General features: G+C 49.7%; 1 protein-coding gene across 3 annotated transcripts in view; it reads right to left on the bottom strand.

Annotated features, from left to right (window-relative positions):
• Positions 1-18,488: 18,488 nt before the first annotated feature.
• The window catches only part of DISP3 (dispatched RND transporter family member 3), a 55,251-nt gene continuing 49,024 nt past the window's right edge, over positions 18,489-24,715 (bottom strand). For all 3 annotated transcript variants that reach the window (XM_053898975.1, XM_053898973.1, XM_053898974.1), the window contains one exon: positions 18,489-24,643. In XM_053898975.1, coding sequence (XP_053754950.1) covers positions 24,281-24,643 — 363 coding nt within the window. In that variant the 3' untranslated portion in view covers positions 18,489-24,280. The remainder of the gene's footprint in view (positions 24,644-24,715) is intronic.

A 24,715-nucleotide genomic window follows, 5' to 3' on the forward strand; every position in this document is an offset into this window, starting at 1 on the left:
GACAGAGAGACACAGAGCATGAACGGGGGAGGGTCAGAGAGAGGGAGACACAGAATCCGAAACAGGCTCCAGGCTCCGAGCGGTCAGCACAGAGCCCGACGCAGGGCTCGAACTCACGGACCGCGAGATCGTGACCTGAGCCGAAGTCAGACGCTTAACTGACTGAGCGACTCAGGTGCCCCTCATCTCCAGATTCTTAAGTTAATTACACCCACAGAGACACCTTTTCCAAATAAACCCACATCCATATGTTACAGGTGGATGTATCTTGCGGGGGGCGGGCACCATTCAACCCACTTCGGCCTGTGACAATGGCTCAGTAACGTTGCTTGTTATTATCATGACCAAGGGCTTCCTGAGAACATGTACAGTAGCTTCCGGAACTGCCCCCCTACCCCTCACCCCCACTTCCCCTGATGAAAACTCTTGAGTTCTGTTTCTTTTGTCTTTCCGTCTCTGGGTCTCAGGGGCTCAAGAGGCACAGATGTTCTGCTACCTTCAATTAGCCACTGCGAATTACTCCAGCGGTGAGCGACGGGTGTGGGCAGTTCGTCCCTGGGTGTGAGGGGTTGCCCAACTCGCAGGAAGCCCCCTCCCTTGACCACAAAATGTGGCAGTGGGAACGGTCACCTGGGCATCTGCCTTGGGCTTCCAGGGAGACTCACGGGCTCAGGGAAGCAGCTCAAGTCAGGAAACAAGGGTCTGGGCCCTAAGGAGGCTGGGCTTCGGGCCGGGAAAGCAGGGGTCTGTCCTCGCTCTGGGGACGTCAGGATCGGAACAAGTGCAGGTGGTGAGTTAAGTCTTTGCATTTCAAAAATAAAAAGCAATCGTGCTCAGTATGGAAAATGTGGGAAAGGCAGAATAGAAGGAAGTAGAGAAGGGGATCCCTCAGCATCCGGGGACCACATCCTCACCTTTCGGAGTATTTCCTTCCAGTTTTTTTTCCCCCTCTATGCGCAATTTCAGTTTACAGGGTTGATGCTGTTCATACTGTTTTGCATCTTGCTTTTCCTTGACTTAGTCTTTTTTTTTTTAAAGTTTCTTTATTTTTGAGAGGGAGAGAGAGAGAGACAGAGAATCCAAAGCAGGCTCCGTGTCATCAGCACAGAGCTTGACGCAGGGCTTGGGCTCACAAACCATGAGATCATGCCCTGAGCTGAAGTCGGATGTTTAACTGAGCCGCCCAGGTGTCCCTTCCCTCACTTTCTCTTACAGCCCCAAAGTAGTCTCCCACGTAGGGACGAGTTCCTTGCAAATACAATTTTTCATGGCCAGATAGTACGCCGTGGAGGGGCTGCGGCATCATTTCCCCAACCGACCCCCGCTTGCCAGGCATCGTGGCTGTTTCCGGGCTGTGAGTAGCCAAGGAAGCCAGCGGACTGGGCAGCGGGCAGGCTGGGAACCCCAGGTGTAAGGTCTCAGGTCAGCGGAGCTGTGCTCACCGGCCACCTGTAAGGCCAGGCGCCCGGCCCGAGCTGCTGTAGCTATTGTCAGACCCGTTCACCTGTGAGCAGCTTTATCTTCATTTCTGACGGATCTGCGCCGGGCCTGGGCCCTGACACTTCCTCTTTATGTCTCTCGCTCTTGGAGCCTCTCTGTCAAGTAGCTAATGAACTGTAAATAGACACTCCGGTGCTCTGGGAGGTGGGGGGGCCCTCGGAGGAGCTCACGGCTTGCAGCTGTACAGCGAAGAAGGCTTCGGGGAGGCAGGTAAGGCCCGGCCCTGCACGGGCTCCTCTCGGGGGCTGGACGGTGAGTGTCTCCGCCTGTGCTCTCCCTGCGGCTGGGCCATGGAGGTGCTCCCCCCGCCCCGCCCCGGACAGCCTGGGCCCTCAGCTCCTCTCCCTGTTGCTCTGGAAGCCTCAGAGGGTCCCTGCCCCACCCCCTTCCTCTCCTTCCCCTCTAGCTCAGCCGTTTGGGAATCGGGTTCGTGACTAGTCTTGCTTGCCAGGAGAGCTTTTGGAAACTGCCGATCGCCAGGCTCTCCAGGATGGGGACTCAGCGGGTCATGTGGAGCCCCGCTTGATTAGATTATCATGTCCCATTGGGGGGGCGCCTGGGTGGCTCAGTCGGTTGGGCGTCCGACTTTGGCTCAGGTCATGATCTCGCAGTCCGTGGGTTCGAGCCCCGCATCGGGCTCTGTGCTGACAGCTCAGAGCCTGGAGCCTGTTTTAGATTCTGTGTCTCCCTCTCTCTCTGACCCTCCCCCATTCATGCTCTGTCTCTCTCTGTCTCAAAAATAAATAAACGTAAAAAAAAATTAAAAAAAAAAGATTATCATGTCCCGTTGGGAACCGCTGGGTTAGGCTGGGGACACCCCCAAAGCACTGCTTGGCACTGCCTCTCAGGTTGAGCTTGGTACCGCTCGTGAGAGCAAGGAGTCCAGAGGTCACTCCACTCTGGGAGGGATGTGTCCTATAAACTCTGGTTTTAAAATCACTGACCTGATGCAGTTCCTTCACTTTATATCTGAATGAGCTAATGGCAGGGGTGAGAAGGGACTCATTCAAGGTCACTATAGCAGGGCTGAACTAGAGCAAAGCTCGCCCATTCCCCGATTCATGGCTCTGCAGCCCCGGAGGCTCCTGGCCCTACTCTTCTTCCTCAGTTCTCTAGCCCTCGTTTGGCTGTGTTTAAGGATGAGGACAGAGTGGTCCCCCCTGCTCCTGCCTGCCTCTCGTACTGTTTAGCTGACTCCTCGGGTCCCCTGCCCATCCGTGGCCAAGCTACTGCCATCCTGCAGTTTCCAAAGGCAGTTGGGTCCTGCTGAGTCCTCTGGCTGCTTCAGTTTCTAGTTGGTTCCACTAGTTGGTTCCACAAGAAGGGGGAAAAAGGCAAATGCCAAATCACCCTGCTGGTGGAGGGAGAAAATGAATAGCAGATCCCTTATCTCTGAGGTCCTTATCATGCTTGAAAATCCCTGATCTTGTCCTAGGCCCGCCTTCAGGGACTCAAGACGTGCTCCCCCACCCCGTGCTGGTTTGCCGACACATCAGGTTTGTGGCAAGCACCAGGTCCCTTGGGGGAGGTGGGGACACCGGGGTGGGGGCACGAGGGAGCAGGAGTGCCTTCCCTGGCAAGGGGGGGAATAGCTCTTCTTTTGGCCCATGGGAAGTGCTGGAAGGTGGGGGCTGGGCTCACAAAGGGGCCTGAGTGCATCATAGAATGTAGGTGCTGTGGGGGATGGGGTGGACTTTGGGCAAATGGGCTGTCAGCTCAGGCCCTGCATGTTCCCTTTGGTCCGGGGCCTCCTCTGAGGCAGGGAGGCGTGAAATGGGCCCACTGAAGGAATGGACGGCAGCTGAGAATGCTGAATGCCTGAAATGAAATATGGATGAGTCTTTTCATCCCAGTAAATTGGTGGCCGGGGCTGTGGGCGGTGCTGGCTGGAGGCCATGGGGTTTGTCTAATCTGATAATGGCCATTTTCAGTGACACTCACTCCCTCACCTCTGGTCTCTCGTTTTGTGAATTTCCAGGGGGGAGGAGGGTGGGTAGGGATGGGCGCCTGGAGAGAACTGGTTCTCTGGAGCAGAGGCCCAAGGGGTTGAATAACTTTGGCTCTGAGACAGGGCCGGGTGGGGAGGGCCCTCATATCAAACCCGGGAAGCTCATTCTGTCCCCATGAGGATGGGGACGGTTCCTGCCCTGATCGCCTGTATTTCAGTGCCTAGCACAGTGCCTGCATATAGGCTCCACCAGTATTTGCCAAGTGGATGAATGAATAACCTCTGTGCCCAGTCCCTTCAAGAACTTACTCTCTTTACTCTCTGCCAGGTATCGGTAACATGATTTAACGTAATCAATGCTCTTTTTTAATTTTTATTTATTTTTATTTTTTAAAAACTTTTTTAAAATGGTTATTCATTTTTGAAAGACAGAAAGAGACAGAGCACAAGCAGGGGTGGGGTGGAGAGAGAGGGGGACATAGAATCCGAAGCAGGTTCCAGGCTCTGAGCTGTCAGCACAGAGCCCTACGCTGGGCTCAAACTCACGAACTGCGAGATCATAACCTGAGCCGAAGTTGGACCCTCAACCGACTGAGCCACCCAGGCACTCTGATGCTCTTTTTTTTTTTTTTTAAATTAAAGTTTATTTATTTTCAGAGAGAGAACAAGTGAGAGAGATCAGGGGAGGGGCATAGAGAGAGGGAGAGAGGGAATCCCAAGTAGGCTCCACGCTATCAGTGTGGAGCCCCATGTGGGGCTTGAACCCACAAACCGTGAGATCATGACCTGAGCCGAGATCAAGAATCGGATGCTTAGCCGACCGAGCCACACAGGAGCCCCTTAATCTATGCTCTTATATCAGCAGACACTCTTTTATTCATTCAATCCATATTTATTGAGCACCTACTACGTGTGAGACAAAGTGCCTGTGGTCGAGAAGCTCACCCCAGTGCCAAAGGGTCCCTGCTTTCAGGGAATGTTTCAGAGGCAATTTCTTAAACTGAAGAATTAAGCTGAATGGTGGGTGTGTCGGAAGCTGTGGTAGGTGGGTGGCAAGGAGATCTCTTGTTGAGGAAAGGGGAAGGGGGACTTCCAAAGTGCTACCTTGTTTGAGCCCCCCAGCAATCTGGGCCAGGCAGGGCAGGCAGGTGAGGCCCCAGCGACTCATTCCAATTTGCACTGGGATTTGGTAGCAGGGCCAGCATCCTGGCGGCGGATTGGGATTCGAAGCATCACCAGGCTGTTTCCCAATGTGCTGTGATTAGCTGGGGCTGAGAGAAGCAAAACTTTCTCCCCACGGCAGCAGCCCCAACTCTGTGATTTGCTGCAGTCCCTGGTGAACCGGAGTTGGAGAGATGTATTATAAATGTTAAGTAGGGAACACTGATGTTCCTGGGACGAAGAGAGATACTAGTCATGGAGGGTCCTTGTCACGCTTTCAGGAGTGTGGGAGGACAGAAAGGATTGACCTGGGGGTGGTCCCAGCCTGTCCCTACCCCACACGATAAAGGGGGTTCTGGCATTGTCTACTGGGTTCCTTCCACCCTGTGAGTCCCCCTCCCCACTCCAGGGAAGGCCCTCGTGTTATCAGACCAGCTCTTTGGCTTTTGGGATATGGGATCAGGGAGAATAGGACGGAACAGCTGGAAAATCTGTAGCTCAGGAGGTGGAGTCAGGACCGGGGTATTTGGCAGGAAGGAGTCACCAGGGGAGCCAAATACTGTATGGACGTAGGTGACAGGGATAAGCAAATTGGGAAGTTTCTCCGACCACGTGTCCCCTTCAAAAGGTCTGAGTTATGCAGCTGAAGAATTGAAATGATTTTAAATAACGTTTTGGTTGCTGGACTATGTGCCATCATGACACTGACCATTTGCATTGTGGTTTTAGTTAGGGTTACATGTCAGTAAGAACAAGGACAAAAATAGTACCTACCATGTACTGAAGGTTATTATCCAATATGCCCACATTTCACTTAACAACACTATTCTGCTTTTTTCTCTTTTATATTTTGAGTTTTGACCCCCTCAAGACTGCTTTTTTTTTTTCCCCCTTCTGTGCTGACTAATAGAATTCCAATATTGGATCTTGAAACTGTAAGTCCTTATAGCTGCTGGCGAAAGAGATCTCAGCAAGATAAGATGTAAAAAAAAAAAAAAAAAAAAGGTCCCCACTTTCCCTGCAGCTATAGGAAAGCAGATTCTAGTCTGCATGAGAAATCCATCCTTGCAAATGTTATTTCTAACAAAAGAGCTTTATACGGGCACCCTGAGTTCAGAGGTGGTTGCAATCCTCCCTGGTAAACAGTTTTCACTCTTAAAGAAAACCCCCCATAATTCCAATTGATTGTCTTACTTAAAAATGTATCACCCTGGTGATAATATGTAAGTGGATATTTCCGTGTTCTGGAAGGTATTAAATACTTGTGAGCTGTCTTTGTGAAGCCAGAGGAGGGTGATGGGCACTGTCTCTTCTCCTGCATGAATGAGCGTGAACAAACCTGGCCCTGTTGGAATTTGTATTTAAACAAGGAGTTGGAGAGGCCTTGTGTCATTTCAATTAATAGGAGCAAGGTGCAGTGTCCTCTACCTGGGTTGTCTTGTTTAATCCTCCCAGCAACCCCACAAGATGGGAGCTTCTGTCATCTCTCTTTTACAGACAAGACAATGAGACACAGTGAGACTGACTAATGTGCTGGGGGACACACAGCGGGCAGGCAGCAGAGCCAGGAGTTAGAGCCAGGCTGGCTTGGAGACCACACTCTCAGCCTGGATGCTCTGTACCTGAGGGAAGGGGGTTTCATTTCTTCCTGTGGGTTGATGACTCTGGCAAGTAGTGGATGACGAAACTGGGACTGGTTGAGAATCCACGTGTTCAGAAAAGAGAAGGGTAGAGCCTCAGAAGCAGGGCAGTTTCACAGCACCTGGAAGGAATAAACACAGAAAAGAAAGAAAAGGAGGAGAATTGAGAGATTGTTCCAGAGTCAGAATCCAGGAGGCTGTAGTGAGAGCAGGGGGGTGGGAAGAGCCCAGGAATGGGCTGGAGGGGCTTGTAGAATGGCCTGGGTTTGGCGGGTAAAAGGGACAGGGACCTCAAGGTCTATGTCACTGACATAATACAACTCGGGGCAGGGCACCATTTATAAGGAAAAAGAGGTGAGTGGTAAACCCTGGAATTGAACAACGGAGAGACCCCGCCTGGGGACACTTTGCTTAGAGGAGCAGCCAGCTCACCGCAAAGAAGAGGAGGGAATACACAGAAGAGCTTACTATGTGCTTTAACACTCTGCCCAAGCTAACTGGGCACCGTGAGGCCCAACACGGGAACAGACCCACGTGTACATTGTCTTTATCCTACAATCATTCCTGCCAGCGGTGAAAGTTGGTACGTTCAGAAGTGGTGGGCCCCCATAGGCAATTCTTCAGGGGTTAGATATAGTGCCTGTTTGTCTCATGTGCTTATCTGTCTGCCTTCTAATTCCTATGGGAAACAATCTAACACCACACACACACACACACACACACACACACACACACACACACACACACAAAGTTCCAGTTATCTTTTGTCGCATAACCTATTACACCTAGACTTTGTGGCTTAAAACAACCATTTTATTATGATCACAGATTCTGTGGGTTAGGAATTGGGAAAGGACATAGCAGGGATGCGTTGTCTTTGTTTAGAGGGTGTCTGGGGCTTTACCAAGGAGGACTCGCTATTGGAGAGGAATCATCCTGACGCGATGTCACTCACATGTCTGGTAGTGATGTTGGTTGTCCACTTTAACCTCCACTGGGGCTGTTCTAACTGAACACCCACCCTTGGCCTTTCTACATGCCCTGGGCTTCCCACAACTTGGTGGCCTTGAACTTCTTAAATGGGGGCCCAGAGCTTCAGAGGTGAGTGTCTCAAGAGACGAAAAAATAGAAGCTTCCAGTTTCCTTTCTCTTTTTATTTTTTAAAATGTTCATTTATTTTTGAGGGAGAGAGAGAGAGAGACAGCATGAGTGGGGAGGAACAGAGTGAGAGAGAGAGAGAGAGAGAGAGACAGAGACAGAATCTAAAGCAGCTCCAGGCTCTGAGCTGTCAGCACAGAACCCGAGGCAGGGCTTGAACTCATGGACTGTGGGATCATGACCTGAGCCGAAGTCAGATGTTTAATCGACTGAGCCACCCAGGCACCCCAAAGTTGCCAGTTTCTAAGGGCTGGACCTGGAAAAAGAGAAAGAATTACTTTTATCATATTCTAGTGCTCTAAGCAGCCACAAAGTCTGCCCAGATTCAAGGGGAAGGGACCAACGTGACCATGAGATGAAAGGAGTGTCAGTGTTACGTTGTAAAAGAACATGGGAGATACTGGGGGGGCCACAAATGGAAAAATACAATATACATATACTTAGTCTTGGTGTGTTCGTCAATAATGGTGTTCTTCTTGTCTGGGAGTATGAAATCTCGGGCCTGTGATGACCCTCTTGGCTAACTGGTTGGGGCAGGCCCACCTGCAGAATGACTCCAAGCAGGCATAGGCAGAGCTGAGAGTTGGAAAGAGACGGAGTTCTAACAAATTGCTTAATCCTCTGGGTAGAGTCATGCCCCCAGCCAGCTCTTGTCCAGGATTTTCATGTTTCTGGCACAACTGAAAGAATTCTTAACAATAAAGCGAGGGAGAGAGGGATGGTTGTACCACAAAAGTAGTACAAGGGCCAAGATTTTGAGCCCCAAGTCTCATTCTGTGGGGGAGAAACTTCTTCTAGATGGAGGCAGAACATCTCCCAGGGGAGAGATAGTGGGAGACTGCTTTGGGGAGGTTCCACCTCTCACAGAGTATTATCAGCTCCATTCCTTCCTCTCCTCTCACCATGGCCCTAAAGAGCCCAAGAATCACAGAGATGATCTAGAAGTTGGGCAATTAAAGGTAGCTGCTTTCCATTCCTGTGATATTGAACAAGTCACTTAAATCTCTCTTAGCTTCAGTCTTCTCATCTAAAATGTGGAGATTATGGGGTAATGTGAGGATTAAATGAGATGATAATCAGGAAATCCTGAGCACAGTGCTGGGTACACTGTAAGCTCTTGATGACTAGAAACTATTACATGAGCTCTTTTGGTAGTCAAGATTCTTCTGATGTTAACACAAAGATGGAGGTCTTCGCATCTCTGAAATAGCCTCAGGTCTGCCCAGCCTTCTCTCAGTGCAGCCTGTGGAACTATTAGAAATGACAGGAGGCTCTCTTGCAGATTTATATGTATGGGTGAGCGGTAATTTCCATAACAAACACAACCACACACAGGCGGGGCACAGATACCTCCAAGGCCCAGGAGCTGCAAAGGGAACACCTACTAAATCAGGACTGGTGAATAAAGCCCAGGGTGTCTTCCTCCCCTTCCCCATGCTAATGAGCTGGTATATTCCAAATTATGAGCCCAGTGGAAGGGCCTGGCCATGATGGGATTTGCCAGTAGCTTGAAACTGAAATAGCCATACATACCCACCAGAGGCTGCATGGAGTACAGGCATCTTCGTAGTACCAGCATACCTCCTGATGATGACCAGAGAGGTTGCAGAAGAGCCAGAGCCCAGCAGGGGCTTGAAGGGGCTGGGAGAAGGGGAAGGGGATGTCTGGAGTGAGGTGAGGAAGGCTGTGCAGAAGGCACTGCTGTGAGTTCCTTCTGGAAGAGTTAGGATTTACCTGAGTGAGTTGTAATTGCATCTATGTCCTCTCTCATTCAATGTCTTGTGATCTTGAGGCCTCGGTTTTCCCATCCTGAAAAATGGGCACAATGATACATACTTACCATACTTTGGGGGGGGGATTTGGGGAGTACAAGAGGAGATACAAAAGAATGTGGGAAATTGAGGCCATTGCAGATTTAGAGACTTCTTGAGCTAGAAAATCATGAGGTTCAAATAAACCCCTTCATTTTGCATTTGAGAAAAGCAAGGCCCAGGGAAAGGAAAGAATTTGCCTGACATCTTCAAGTGAATTAGTGAATGAGATAAGACCAAGTGTCAGAGACCCTGATACTAAGCCATGTGATCTTTGTTTTTCCTCTCCTTGCTCAGTTTGCTCCCTTCCTGGTGGTCATATTGGATTCCAATTCCCATATTGGATACTTATGGCTGGTGAACCTAGTTGGATAGAGCATGGACTCACATATTATGCATTTGTGGTCTCCCTAGGTCCTGTGGCTGGTCTGGGAAGTGATATTACTGTTACATTAATGCTTTAAATATCATATACATTCATGCTTTTGTTCACTGCATGATAGTGTATAGTCTCCTCCATTGACATCCCATCGGCATGAGCCTACAATTCCCACTGACTTGGTAAAGCTTATTTCTCAGATGATGAGCTATGAGGAGTGGATTAAGTGCTCTGCACATCCTTTCTCCCCAACAAGTAACCCATGAATTGAGAGAGTGAGAAAAACTGGTGTAAAAGAGGTAATAGATTCTATTTCTAGACGAGACAGGTGGCTCTGAAGCCACCACTTATTCATTCTTTCAATGGAATGAGCCATAATATGTGACCATGTGCATGTTCTCTCATAATATCTCACAATAACCAGTGTGTGGCACTGATTATAAGAGGGACCAGAGAACGGGAACATGGATGACTCAGACAAGTGCATCCTTAATTTTGGAGACAAAATTGCAAACGGTGGGAGGTGAGAAGGGTTATCATAACCATTGTCTCTCAGTGGACCTTTGCAACAGTCCAACTTGGTCTGCTAGCTTCCTCTCCCACTTCCCCAGTCCACTCTCCACATAGGGGCTAAAAAGCAGGTTGTTTTAAACATAAATCGGATCACTCCCATGCTTAGGATCCAAATGTCTTATATGACCCACAAGACCCACGTGGACCAGTTCCTTCCTATTTCTCCAACCTTATTCCTCCAGGTCTTCCCCTCGTGCACTACACTCCATCCACATTGGGCTCCTTTCCACACTCTGAACATGCCACATTTGTTTTCACCTGAGCACCATTGCAGTTGTGGCACCCTTTTCTTGGATTGCATTTCTGCTAGCTCTTCATAAATCTGACTCCTTTTCATTGTTCAAAACTCAACTCATTCATCATCTCTTCAGAGCAGCCTTCCTTGACTATCCTAGCCAGAGTAATTCCCACCCTGTCACCATAGCCCATTTCTCTGCTTATTTTCTTCATAGAACTTACAACGAACTGAAATTATCCTAGTTACTGATATATTTATGTAATTTTTGCCTTTTCCTCCCACTAGCCTGTACACTCCATAAGAGCAGGGAATTTCTTTGGCTCATCACTATATGTCCAGTGCTTAGCACAAAGCCTGGCACACAGCAGGCTTTCAATAGTCAAGGAAAGATTTCTAAATAATAACCTCACTTTTCACTCTCTCAGAGAGGAGGTATTCTTGCATGTAGGTTTCAGAGGGAAAATAAGTTTGGTCCCAGGGGTTCTGCTCTTCTACCCATGTACTCCACTGACAACTTTAAAATATGAGAAACTCCATTTACCTGGGCATTCCCTGAAGTGCAGGTCCCTTGGGAAACACGTGGATTGGAGGAAGGAGGTGGAGGTGGAAGGGAGGTAAATGTTGGGTGTTTTCCAAACCAATCTTCTCATCACACATACATTTTTAATGCTGTCAGAATTTAATTTGTTATACAAAGCTGGAAGCAGTCGCGTTGTGTGTAAATAGCAAACTGTGGGAAGATTGCTCTCTGCAAATACGTTTTGCCAGCCCAGTCTATTTCCATACCCATTAAATGCACGAGCCCGCTGTCCCTGGTGCTGAAATAAGAGAACCAGCTGGGCACCAGGCCTTAGCGAGGGTCCTTCCCCTGTCCAAGGTGCTGAAACAACCTCTGGGAGCTACCCCTGGCGTATGGTCACCAAGCATAGCTGGATCACTGCAATGATAGCTGTTGGAAATCACAAGGCTGGACTATAATTCAATTCTAATTTAGTATGTCTTGAAATTAATCCAGGAGCTGCTGCGACAGCCATCCTATTCTGCTCTAGGGAGAGTGGCAGGGCTATGGGATGATGAGACCTTTTGGCAGCTCCAAGGGGCATGTCCAGCCTCAGGCGTTGTGCACCACATCAATAATGCCATGAGGAAGGACAGAGGTGTCACAGATCGTGGTTCACAGTCTCCACTCGCCATGACACCTGTCAGTCCAGCCTTACACTACGTGGTCTGTAGTGATGTCTCTGCTGGAAGATCCCATAGCTCATTATCCTCATGTGCACAATGAACAGCTATGTTTCCATTTCCCTCAAGATGGAAAATAAAGAACAAAGGTTTGTAATTTTATAGCCCTTGAGAAGTGAATGACAGGTGACGATTTAAATTTTGGACTGAGGGAGTGGAGTGACCATTTGAAAACATTTATTAACCATTTTGAGGAATAACTTGTATAAAGTACACAAATCTTAAGTATACAGCTTAAAAGTGTGCATGTGTGTATAACCACTATCCAGATAAAATGCATAACATTTTCAGCACCACTTTCTTGTGATGCCTCCCACCAAGGGTAACTCCTTTTCTGACATCTGTCACCAAAGATTAGTTTTTCTTGTCCTTGAACTTCATATAAATGTATTCACTCTTCTATATCTGACTTCTTTCATTCAACATCATGTTTTGAGATTCATCCATGTCATTGCATATCAGTAGTTCATTCTTTTTTTATTTCTGTATAATACTCTTTTGTGTGAATAAACCACAGTCTATTGATACATTCTACCATTGAGGGACATTTGAGTTGTTTCCAATTTGAGGCTGTTATGAATAAATCTGTGAACATTCTTGTGCATGCCTTTTGATGGACAAAGCACTCATTTATGTTGGGTACATACCCAGGAGTGAAATTGCTGATTATATGTATATTTGCATCAATTTACAGTCATTTTTTAAAAAAAGATGAATTTCTCCTTTGTGATTTTGCCTTTCTTCATTCTTTTGGTCAACAGAGAAGATGTTCTAGGGAAAACTCTGTTTAAATAATGTGGCTTTAGATTTTTCTGGGACATTTTATTGACTAATATTGATTAGTCAACTATTCCCTACTAATCTTTTCCTAGAAACCAGAGACATTCTTCCCTGAGACCTTTCTTCTCTTTGGTTATCATCATGACTGACCCCTGTAATGGAATGTGAATGAGATGATGCAGAGCTTATAATGAATAATCTTCTCCTTCCTCTGCATCCAGGTACAACAATGTCTGAGAGAAGAATCGCCAAGAAGAGCTAGGAGCATCATATTTACCTCCCCCCACCTCCCCGCCAGTGCAATGAAAGAATCTTGGGAGCTCCACACACTCAAAGGTCAATTAAAAATCTGCAAGGAGTTTTATGCTCCAAGAACAGAATGGGGATGGGTAGCAGGGAAAATAACAAGGTCCTTCTCCTTTGTTCTTCTCCATTCTTGTCTTTTGTCCAGATTTTATGAGATTTGGGAGCATTATATTTACTGCTAGTATACAATGTTTAGATAATTTTAGGGTTCAAATTTGGACTGTATTATAGACAGCTCAACAATCTCAAGGGCACACATGGAGTATTTTACAGATTTTCCTAAACATTGATCCATTCATTAGGAGACCAAATGCCCAGTCTGCCTCACCTCCCTGGATGTTCTCCCTGGCCTTGAAGTCACGAGATTTTCCATTACACATTTACTCCTCTGTAAAATTTCTCTCTCTCTGTTGCTCTATGCTCTTTTTTTTTTTTTAAACACTAGGTCTGTCATTCTCCTCACTTCTTTCCTCTGGACTTCTCATTTTCCCTCTCTGCTTCCCTTCCCACTTCCTTCTGTCAGGCATACCCTTTGGACAAAAGATCTCTGGGTTCAGAGCAGCCAAAATGACTGACGAAGAATAAAATGAGACTCTGATGTTCTCTTGAGATGGAGATAAAGTTATTACAGCCCCTTTGGAGGTAGCAGTAGAGATGGATAATGGTTTGTGCTTTATGAAATGGAAGCAATCAGAACTATGTCAACAAGAACCAAAGACCTTCCATCCTGCCTTTCTGAGTTGGGGTTAGAGAAGCTCTCAGCTGAGCTGAGGGTTAAAGGACTTGAAACTTAGGATAAGGAAGGAAAGTAGAACACACTTGTGGTATACCTTGGCTTGGATCCCTTTGGCCTAGGGAGTTGGGGGTCAGGAAGTCATGGTGGGACAAGAGAGGGTGCAGTGTTCACCCTGGGGCCCTGGGAATCTTGGAGGGTCACACATATCTTTGACATGCCTTTAGGGAGTCCCTGTAGGACTGGAATTAAGGGCTCTGCCTGCCTCAAGGTTATTTAACTTCCTCATCAGCCATCAAGGCTACCTGCAGGTCATACAAAAAGTGATCTCCAAATCTGCCATAGCTGCAGGATTCTCCCCTGGCCCACCCCACCTCTCTGGCCTGAAGATGGTCACTGTCAGCACTTTCCCTCTCTATGTAGATCAATAGGGCCCTTGGATATGACCTCAAGTTCAATTATGGCTTCAATTATGGAATAAAGAGGCCGTTATTGCACACCTACCTCTTATTAAAAACACTGCACTGGGGGGCTGGCAGAGACTGGACCTGGGGGGAGTCATTAGCCCACTAATTTGAAATCAATTTAAAGTGTATTTGCTTAATGGTATAAGCATAGTGAATTATCTATAAATTGTTAATTTAGTGGAATGTCACACCAGATTTTCGTTTTATAAATTGCATTTTGGGGTTGGCAAGTGTATATGTCCTTTCTCTCCCCTCCACCCTTGCTTTCTCTCTTTTTTATAAAACAAAGCTTGATAATCTGTCTTCTGGGATTCAACCCATAACAGGAGGGTTGAACACAATTCAGGCCATAATAGGAGGCCTTGTGCACTCCTGCTCATTCTTCAGGAACCATGACGCTGCCTTGTGAACAAGCCTGGTGAGTGACATATGGCCCTGTGACCCTTGTTCCCCCAGCTTGACAGCTAGCCAGGCCCCCAAAGCAAAACCACTCAGTTAACCCACAGCTGACTGCAGACGCATGAGAGAGTCTCTAGCATCAGAAGAACCACCCAGATTATCCCAGCGTAATTTAATTAGCTTACAGAATCATGAGCTAAATAAATGGCTATTGTTTTAAGCCACTAGTTTTTGAAGTGGTTTGTGAGGCGGCAATGGATAATTGGTATATTGAGACTCAGAGAGATCATGTGGCTTTCACAAGGTTGCACAGCTATAGGTGGAACCCATGCAGCCTGATGGTCTGATTACCACACGATGGGGAAAGGGCCTGCCTCGAGGTATCAGATGTCCCAAAGTCCCCCTGGGTCAAGGGCCCCAGAGTCCCTTAGTGGGACCTCTGGAGTTCAGTGATTCAGGGGGCAAAGATGGGAGGAGTCTTGCCTCAGCTCCGCCATTTGCTGTGAGATCTTGAGAGAAATCACTTCATCTTCCTGAGCCTCAATTTTCTCCTCTGTAAAATGGGGTGCTAATAGGCCTGCTTTGCAAAGTTGTGTGAAACTGGCGAGACAGCCTCTTGTGGGTTGCATAGTGTTATACGCATTTTAGGGTGTCTCTATTTTTATTATAATAATGTCTTCTATGCTCTCTGTTCCCTTTGGTGCTACCTGCACCACTGAGCCACACCAAGTCACTGCTCAGGGTGGAGGCAGTTGCATGCAGTAGAAACTGACCTTGGAGTCAGCCAGCCTGGGTTAGAATCCCACCACTAGGTAAAGATAGGTGACTCACTTTCTTCTCTGAAAAATGGGATACAATCTTCCTTTCAGGGAGGGTAGTAGGAATGACATGATTTCAAGGCATGTGTAAGGGACTCAGTTATATCTCAGCTTCCCTCCACCCCTCCCTGTAGAATTCTGCCTGTTCTCACCAAGGGAAGGCAGATCTGCCCTGAAGGCACTCTGGCAGGCAGAGTGGAGTGACTGTTGCGGCACAGTCTGGTCAGAAACCCTTCTCCTCTCCCCACACAAGCCAGATAAGTACAAGCAGCATCTCTGTCAGGTAGGCTTGTGCAGAACAAAGGCTCCACTGATCTGCCGAGAAACCCGTCCTTCACCTCGAGTCCCTTTGACAAGAGGTGGGGGAGGAGGCTGAAGGCAAGGAAGGATGCAGGGTTTCTGGAGAGTAGAAGGCATCTGTTAATTCATCCCCCTGTAGAGAAGCAGAGCAAGGGCATCCTTCTGCCCCAGTTCTGATGAAATAGTTCCCATTTTACAAGTAGGCAGATGGAGGCTTGAAAGGGACAGGAAATTCATTCAGTCAGCAAATATGTATAATGAATATACTCTATGCCAGGAACTGGGGATATTCAGTCTTTTGCCTTCATGGAATATGCCCTCGTGGGGAGAGAGAGACAAGTAGAAGGTCACTAAAAATATGGGGCACAAGAAATACAAAGGGCTGTGGGGTCACATCCCAGTACAGCCAACTCAGACATGGGGCAGTAGTGAAGGCTTCCTGGAGGAAGCTGAGTCCCAAAGGGTAGGAAAGAGCTATCAAAGTGCAGTAGGGAGAGGAGTGTTCCAGGCAGGGAGAACAGCCCACAGTGGAGGCTGGAGGTGAGTCAGAGCACTACATGCATCAGGACTGAAATAAATTTGGTTCAACTGAGGCCCAAGGTACAAAGTGGAGTCAGTAGTGTGAGATAAAAATGGGGAAATTGTCAATGAGACCCTAAAAGAATTCGAAGACTACATGAAGGACCTTCATCTTTATTCTGGAAGTAATGGCCAATGCTTCAGTCAGCTATTGCTGCAATAATGCTGCAAAACAAATCTCCCCAAACCCAGTGGCATAAAACAACAATCACTTACAGTGTCAGCTGAGAGTCAGGTGATCTATGCCAGGACTAGCTTTGCTTGACTCTAGACTACAGCTTGGATCCAGTCTGTTCCACATATCTCTCAGCCTCCTAGAACAGGTGGGCTCCCTGGGACACATCTTTCTCTTGGAGAAGCAGAAGCTCAGAGGGCAAGTCCCCTCAGACAGACATATTTCAAGCCTTTGCTTGCTTCACGCCTGCCAGCATCCCAGTAGACAATGCAAAGTCATATGGCCAGACCCAGCATCAATGGGACAGGAAAAAACATTCCACTCACAGTTGGAGAAAAACTAATTGGGAAGCAAATAGTCCCTATTTATTGAACAGCTTTGCAACTTTAAGCACATAAATGCTACCCTGAGTTGGGAACAATGACGATGGTAGTGATGATGGTTTAGCAGATATCACTATGGCCAAGTCCTTGGCATTATATTATCTCATTTAAAATACAACAAGCATGCACCATGGACTATTCTATTTAATGGATGAGCAAACAGGTTAAGATAGAGCAAGTGACTTGCTCAAATTCACACAGCTAATGGAGGCAGAATGAGGACACAAAACCCGATTTCTAGGACTCCACACCAGCACAGACACATAGCCTGGCCCCGGCCTTTTTCTATCACCCTGTGCCCCTACCAAGCATCCCCTCTGCCTTCCCAACTACGAGGGGGAGAGGAAGAGGCATCAGGCAATGCCACACTCCCAGTCACTCCAAAGCCTCTGATTAAATTCTTTGGCTCCAGAGCAGGTGGTTATCCCATGTTTCTGCTTAGAGGAGGAGGCAGGGAGGCTGCCATTGGCCCCACCAGCTCCTGGCAGTGCCTGGGTTCAGAGCACTTCAGCTGATGTTTGTAGATGCTTTTTCTGGGTGGAGGGTGCTCCCCTCCCTCCTTCCTCACTGCTCACCCTGCCTCACTACACCCTCCTCCAGTCTACCCTCTGCCCTGCAGCCAGAGTGAGCTCTCTAAGGAGTAGATGAAAGCCACACTTCTCCTCTGCTTAAAAAAACAATCATCCAGGTACTACATTCCTGAAGTCAAAAAAAATCCAAGAATGTGAAAAGATTTATTAAAAAAGTCTTCCTCCAGTGATTGTCTGCCATCTGCCTGGTAGCCTCCCCCCCTGCCCCCCGCCGCCATGCCCACAGGTAACCAGTGTTTTAGCTTTTCTTGTTTCCTTCAGCATTTCTTTATGCATATACAAGTGAAAATGAGAATATATCCTCTCACCTACCTATTTTTTTAAACACATAAGCTAGCACATTTTACACACTGTTTTGCCATGTTGCCCGATTTGATGTAGTTTGGTGATGTTTCGCCTGTTGGCACTTAGCTTCCTTGTTTTTTCTTTACAGCTATAGAGTATTCTATTGTCTGAAGGGACTAATTTATTTCATTGGTCCCTGTGTTGATGGACATTTAGGAGCCCCCAGTCCTTTGCTATACCAGACAAGGCTTCAGTGATTAATGTCTACACTTGACCAGTGTGTGTTTATCTGCAGGCTAAATTCTCAGAAGTGGGTTTGCTTAGTCAAAAGGATCATGCAGTTGTGATTTTGAGTGTTACTGCCAAATCACCCTCCATTTTGAGTTGTTTCTACTCTTACCAACAACGCATAAGAGAGCCTGTTTCCCCAAACCTTGCCAACAGAGTGTGTTATCAAACATTAAGATTTTTACCAATTGGACAAGCCTATAATGGTCTCCTGCTTTAAAGAACCCTTCATTATATCCCCATTCCCCTGGGATAGAGTCCAGCTTCCTTGGGCAGTCATAGGAGTGGGCACAGCTTTTTCCTTTTTAAGAGTACTTTGTCAGCCAGGAAGGTAGATGTGGACATGACTCATGGTAACATGGAACATGGTGTTCCAGCAAAGAGCCATGCAAGAGAAGTGGAAGCCTTCATGGAGAAGATGGCATCTGAGCTGAGCCTTGAGGGACAGGCCAGAGTTTGACAAGTGTTAATGGGGGAAAAGTAAGGGGGACATGTGCGTATAGTCCAGAATGGAGATGGGGAATGTCTGGGGCAGATGAAGAGTCTAGGATGGCTGGAGGACCTTGAAGGAGGTGAGCTTGAAGGGAGGCTTAAGGCCAGGTCATTATGGGCCTTGAATGTTATGTGCAAGAGTTGGGGCTTAAGCCTGTAAATATTAGAAGCTCTTGAAGCCTTTGGTGGGGGGCTATTTAGTTAGGACTCTTGATTTAAAGTGAAAGAGAACCTTACTCAAAGTGGCTTAAGGAAAAGGGGATTTATTGGCTTAAGAAAGAAATCTAGGCATGTCTAGCTTCAGGCATGGCTGGATCCAGAGGTTTAAGTAATGTGATCAGAAATTTGACTTTTACCCTTAGCTCTGCTTTCCTCTGATCTGGCCTCATTTCGAGGCAGGCTCTGGGCTCCTCCCACAACCTGGGAATATCAGTCAAAAGACAGTACATCTTTCCCATGATTCCAGCAAGTCCCCAGGAAGACACTCAATGGACCGACTTGGGTCAGGTGCCCATCCCTCCACCAATCACTTTGGTCAGGAGATGGAATGTGCTTATTGTCCAGGCCTGGGTTACATACCCACTCACCTGGTGGAGGGGTGGGGGTGATGTAAGGGGGTAATTGGGGGAGTGTGTGTGTATGGGGGAGGGTGGTCTCAGCCTCACCTGCACCACATGTCCGGGATGTGGGAAGATCCTCAAAGAAAAAATCAAGGTGCAGTGACCAGAGAGGGAAGAATGGGCTTGTATGGGAGACAGATTACAGGTGGGGAAGCCAAGAAGGAGACAGTAAAGTTTAGGAAGAGGGTGGGGGAAAGGAAGAGGCTCCCTTTGAGCCCCCTGTTGGGGGTGTGGTGGTGGGGGGGCCCGAGCACCTCTTTGTGGCTGGGAAGCACGCTCTGCCATCTGCTGCAACCTGGTCTCAGGATGCAGACCTAGTCTCTAAGGCAAATCCAGGCAGCCTTGGAGGGTGGGGCTGGTCAAAGACATCAAGCCCCATGCCAGCCTGAGCCCCTCAGGCACAGTGATGTGTGGAAGAGGGAGGCTGGGCTCGTATTATTTCACATCCGCTGGGAGTGGCTGGCATTTCACAGGACTCTGCAGAGCCTTGAATGCCAAAGGCAATGGTATTTAGCCTGCTGGAGTGCGTGTGACCACCGCTCCAAACTCCTCTAGAGGCAAAGGAGACTTGGTTCTTCCTGAGGAACTTTCTGCAGGAACCGAGGCTGGCCTGCGAGGCCTGTGCAGAGGGCCACTCTGCGTGCTTTGCTCAGCTCCCTTTGATTCACCTGGTGGGTTGTGCGTGTCACTCTGAGCCAGATGTTCTCTCCTGGGCCAGCGTGTTACCTCTTTCCACGTCTGCTGCCCCCAAAGCCTCCAGCCTTGCCCCCTCGAAGATCCAATGAATCCCTTCTTTTATGCTTAACATCAGCCTGCAGTGGGCTGTCCTTTGGCTCAAGAAGGCCTGTGTCTGGTGGGATCAACTCCCCAGAGGCGAGAAAACCGGTCCTCAGTCCCAGTTCCAGTCCCAGTCCCAGTCCCAGAAAGGGCCCTTTCTCCTCACTCTTCTTCCTCACTGCTGTTTGTGGTTATGTGTTTGAGGGTTTTTTTTTTAACGTTTTATTTATCGTTTGAGAGAGCGTAAGTGAAGGAAGGGCAGAGAGAGAGAGAGAGAGAGAGAGAGAAGGGGACAGAGGATCTGAAGTGGGCTCTGTGCTAACAAGCTGACAGCAGTGAGCCCAACGTGGGGCTGGAACTCACAAACTGTAAGATCGCGACCTGAGCCGAAGTCAGACGCTCAACTGACTGAGCCACCTAGGCACCCCGAGGGGTTCTTTTGTTAATTTTCCCCACCTCCACAGTAAGGTCCAGGAGGTCAGGGTCTGGGTCTGTGTTTGCGTTACCTTGTATCACTGAGGCCTGGAATGTTGCCTGGCACACAGTAGGTGCTCAGCAAGGAAGTTGTTGGACAAATGAACACACAGCTCCAATGGGTATTCTTCTGCCTATCAGATGTGAACAATGATGGGAACAAGAGAGACTTGGGATGGCCACCGATGGTGGACGAAGAGGACAGCTGGACTTCAGGAGACTCAAATTCTGCCAGCATAGCAGTGGAAGGATTTGGAGCTCTGGACATCGTTTTGTCCCCTGCCCCATTTCCCAAGGGATTATATCAATGTTCAGTGGTTTGTTCAAGGTCACCCAGGCAGGGCTGGAACTAAGACTCAGACACTGGGCTCTCAACTCTAGACCTGGTGTTCCTTTTTCTGAGAGTAGCATGCAGGCAGGGGACAGCAACTGAGGGACATTTGTCAGCTGGCCCTCGGGTCAAAGGTGGTGCATGCTGAGAGGCTGAAGGGGACAGAGAACATATAGTCAGGAGCCAACAGCCCTGGGTGGGAAGCCCAGCTCTGTCTCTCACAAGCTGTGTGATCTCAGCCCAGTTACTTTTTGTCTCTGAGCTTCAATTTCCTTCAGCAGTGAAACAGAACAAAAACATTCCCTTCTGAAGCTGTGAGAATTCCCAAGAATGCATGGATAGGACCTGGGACGCAGTCGGCACTCCAAAAAAAGCTGGCTCTCATTAATAAGTATCTCCTGGCCTCCAAAGGAAGGAGGGAAAGAAGCTGGGGCTCAGGGAACTTTTGCAGGTGACAAGGGTCTCTCTCTGCTGGGCTCCCCTGGTGTCCCGTGGCCCTCCTTGGCCTGCTGAATGCCTGCACATCTTCACAGACCCCAGAATAACTGCTGTGCCCGAGCTAATGAAGGGCATCTCATTAATGCTCAGCAAAAGCTCATTAAGACCGTGAGCTGTGCATCAGTAGCAAAGGAAGGTCAAGGTTCTTTTCATGGGAGTTAGTGCCTCTGGGACTCTGCGTGCGAATATTCACAAACAAGTTAAAGGGCGATTTACTTGTAGACAAGTAGACAGTCAGGTGCGTGGGCCCAAATAGTCACCCACATCCTTCCCTCAGCCTTGCCTCGGCCCCTGCCCCTGGTGAGGAGAGCATTCCTGGCCGGGAGCTGGACAGAGCGGTCACCACACAGGGCCTGAGGGACCAGGACAGGTCAGCTTTGATTAGGAAATAAAGATCCTAAGTTGAGAATGCCACCCACAGAGGGGGAGCCTGGCAGGGAGGCGGGGTGGGGGGGGGTGGCGGGAGAAGCCTGGTGCTACCGGAAACTGCCCTCCCCTCTGCGTCCCAGGTGTTCGTCCGTGAGACAGGAGCCGAGCTCACTGGAGAGCTAGAGGGGTCCCCAGAATAGTGCCCAGGCAGGGCAGCCCTAGTCAACTGCGGGGAGGTGACAGCGACGCCAAGGCCTGGCTGCCTGCTCAACACCCCCACAACACTGAAGAAACCAGAGGCCAAGGGGAAGGAGGAGGAGCTGTTTCTTAAAAGGAAATGGGCTGAGGGTTTCTTTACAAATGGGCATTATTGGACTGCATGCAAATGATATGCAAATGACTTTGCCTCTGCTTTAAAACTACGTTATTGGAGAGGCTATTAGACAGACCAGACGGGGCAGTCCTTTCTTAGAGCACCTTCCGGGCTGTCTTGTTGACTTGCCTCCCAGTCACCCCCTCCCACCTGGGCTTCACCCGGAAGCTTGCCTGCTCCTCCCACAGTGCTGATCACTGGAAGGGGCACAACCCCATAAGGGTCCCCCACGCTGCAGAGCCCTGGGTTCACTGGCCTGGCCTGAATCCCTGAGCAGCCCCTTCAGGGCTGTGTGGTCCCAAGCACAACCTGCCCCTGAGAGACAGTGCTCTTTGCTGGGCCTCCAAGGGCTCAGGTTTCACTTAAGGCTGACGAGAGAGTGCTTAAGTGTGAATATGGTACACATTCAACGGTTTCCAACCCAGATTTTCTAACCATAGGCCTCTCGCTCGATGTGACCACCAACTTTGAATGTCCCCATCATCGGGCTTTATTATAATTCTCCCACAGGCAGTATGCCCTTACTGGCCGAGCATACATCCTGGGGCAAGCTGGCTGGGGGCAAAGTCTGGCTCCACCTTAACTAGCTATGTGACCTAGCCAAGTCCATCTCTTAGAGCCTTGGTTTCCCCGTGTGCAAAATGGGTATGCTAGCACCCACTCTGTAAGGTTAATGAAGGATCTATGCAGGCTGAGCCCTGTTCTGGGTTGAAATGTCCCCCCGAAAGACGCACTGAAATTCTAACCGTGGCACCTACACATGTGAGCTTACTTGGAAATGGGGTCCTCGCAGATGATAAAGTCGAGTCATTAAGACAGACCCTCATCCGATACCACTGGTGTCCTTAGGGAAAATGACGTCAACATCACAGAGAAAAGACGAGCACGAGAAGGCGAAGGCAGAGATTGGAGTGATGTGTCCAGAAGCCGAGGACCACCAAGGACTGCCAGCAACCAACAGGAGGCAGCAGAAAGGCCCAGAACAAATTCTCCCTTGGAACCTCCAGGAGGAACCACACTGCCGACACCTTGGTTTTGGACTTCCAGCCTCCAGAACCGCGAGAGAATAAGCTTCTGTTGTCTAAGCGCCGCCCCCACCCCCCACCCCCGTCGGTGGCATTTTGTTATGGCAGCCCCAGCAGATTAATACAAATCCTCAGAAGGACGTCCAGCACGGTAACTGGTACCATTAACTGCTCAGTGTCTGTCTTCACCATAGATGGGGGGGTGGGGGTGGGGAGGGCAGCAGTCCAAAAGTCTGCTGTTCCCGGCACAAATACCGAGTCCCTGCTTGGTAGGACACTAAGTGGGAACATGGTGCTGTGCTGCTGTTGTGCATCCCTGGACCCCAGTTAATATTTACAGATGGCCAGGTGAGCTAGCCCGGACACCACCCTTGACACCTTTCTCACCCTCAGGGCTCAGTTCCCGCTCAGTCTGTGTGCAGCTCCCCAAAGCCCAGGGGGCAGCGTCTGCCCCGAGGAAGGAGGCCAGTACCTGGTGCAGCACGCGGCACGCCAGACGTGCTCAAAAACGCCCCAGCCAAGGAGCCGGAGGAACCCCTTAAAAGAAGGCACATCTACTGAGCCCCACTCCCACAGAGCTACCCAAAGCCCCCAACCTCGCCCCTGCACGCAGAGCACTCTGGGACCTTGGTCCCTGGGGGGCCCAGGCCCACCCCCTCGCCTGCGAATAGTTATCACGATTTGAAGAATATGGGGGAGCCAGCGATGTTACGATGCTCGTGTTAATGGCGGCAGTTTCCTCTCACTGGGATTGGAACCATCTGCTGTGAGATGCCGGCAGGCACAATCAGCCCCCATCTCCCAGGGGCTGTCTCCCCCAATTCCGGCCCCAGAGTCGAGTGGGGGAGCTGGGGACTTGGATCAGTGAGGAAGGCTGTGTTGGGGCCCTGCGGCCCCCGGGGAGAAGGAGCCTGTTGAGACTGGGGCCAGGGTCGGGCATGCAGAACCCCAGGCCAGTCTCTGTACTCTCTGGCCAGGACCAAAAGGCCTGGGAGGGACCACAGGACCACCCAGCACTGGCCGCCATAAAGCTGGGGGAAGGGAAAAATAGGATAGGGGGTGCAAGGCCCCTGCCCTTGAACCTGCTGTGCTCTTCCTGCAAATTCCCCGAGGGGAGCATGGGACTCAGGAGGCGGCTGGGCTCTGTCACCGACCCAGCTACAGGTCAGTCAATGTGCCTCCTGGTGCCTCAGTTTTCACATCTGTAGAACGGGGGCCCTGTAACACCCGCATGCGAAAGTTGTCAGCACTGAGGCAGTGTGAGAGGGACACGCCCGTGGTGACCCGGCATGGAGGGGGGCTGGACTCTTCTGCTATCAGGGGATGTCTGGCACGGTGGTAGCCAGCTTCCCATCCAACTCTGGCTGGGCGCCGTGATGAAGGCAGTGCGGGCCACACAGGTGGGCATCGGCTCCCACGCTGAGCGACTTGGCGCCTTTCCAGCTCAGGCCTGGGAACAGAACGAGTTAGAGCCGAGCCAGGAAACATGTCTCTGGGATCAGAGAGCAAGGGCCTCGTCCCACGCCCGCTGGACAAAAGGTGCATTAAGTCAGGACCCAGTGCCAGCGCTATAGGGAGGTCCCAGTGGGCAGGGGGATCTTATAGCCACTCCGGAGGAGCATGAGGCAGGCGGCCAGCCCCAGGGCCCCCGCCAGGAGCACAGCGCCCAGGGCTTTGAGGAAGGAAGTCCTGGTCCGGGTGAAGGAGCCGGGGGCCATGATGCCGAGCAGGGCCGTGCTGACCGTGAGCGTGTAGAGGATGGAGACACCTGTGTTGAGCGCGACGATCTTGCCGAACTTGGCAAACGGGGCGATGATGCAGAAGAAGAGGGGCACCGTGGCGATGACCGTGGTGAGGGCGCTGGAGACGATGGCCACTCCCACGTGCCGCACGGCCTCCAGTGTCCTCCATTGGCGCTGTGAGTGGGTGTCCTGGTGTGGGGTGAGGGCAAGAGCTGGGGCCAGGGACGGACATGCCAGCGGGATCCCTCCCCGCCTGGGGCC

The sequence above is a fragment of the Panthera pardus genome, unplaced genomic scaffold, assembly GCF_024362965.1.
Source record: "Panthera pardus isolate Hobbes unplaced genomic scaffold, ASM2436296v1 HiC_scaffold_11, whole genome shotgun sequence".
Lineage (NCBI taxonomy): Eukaryota > Metazoa > Chordata > Mammalia > Carnivora > Felidae > Panthera > Panthera pardus.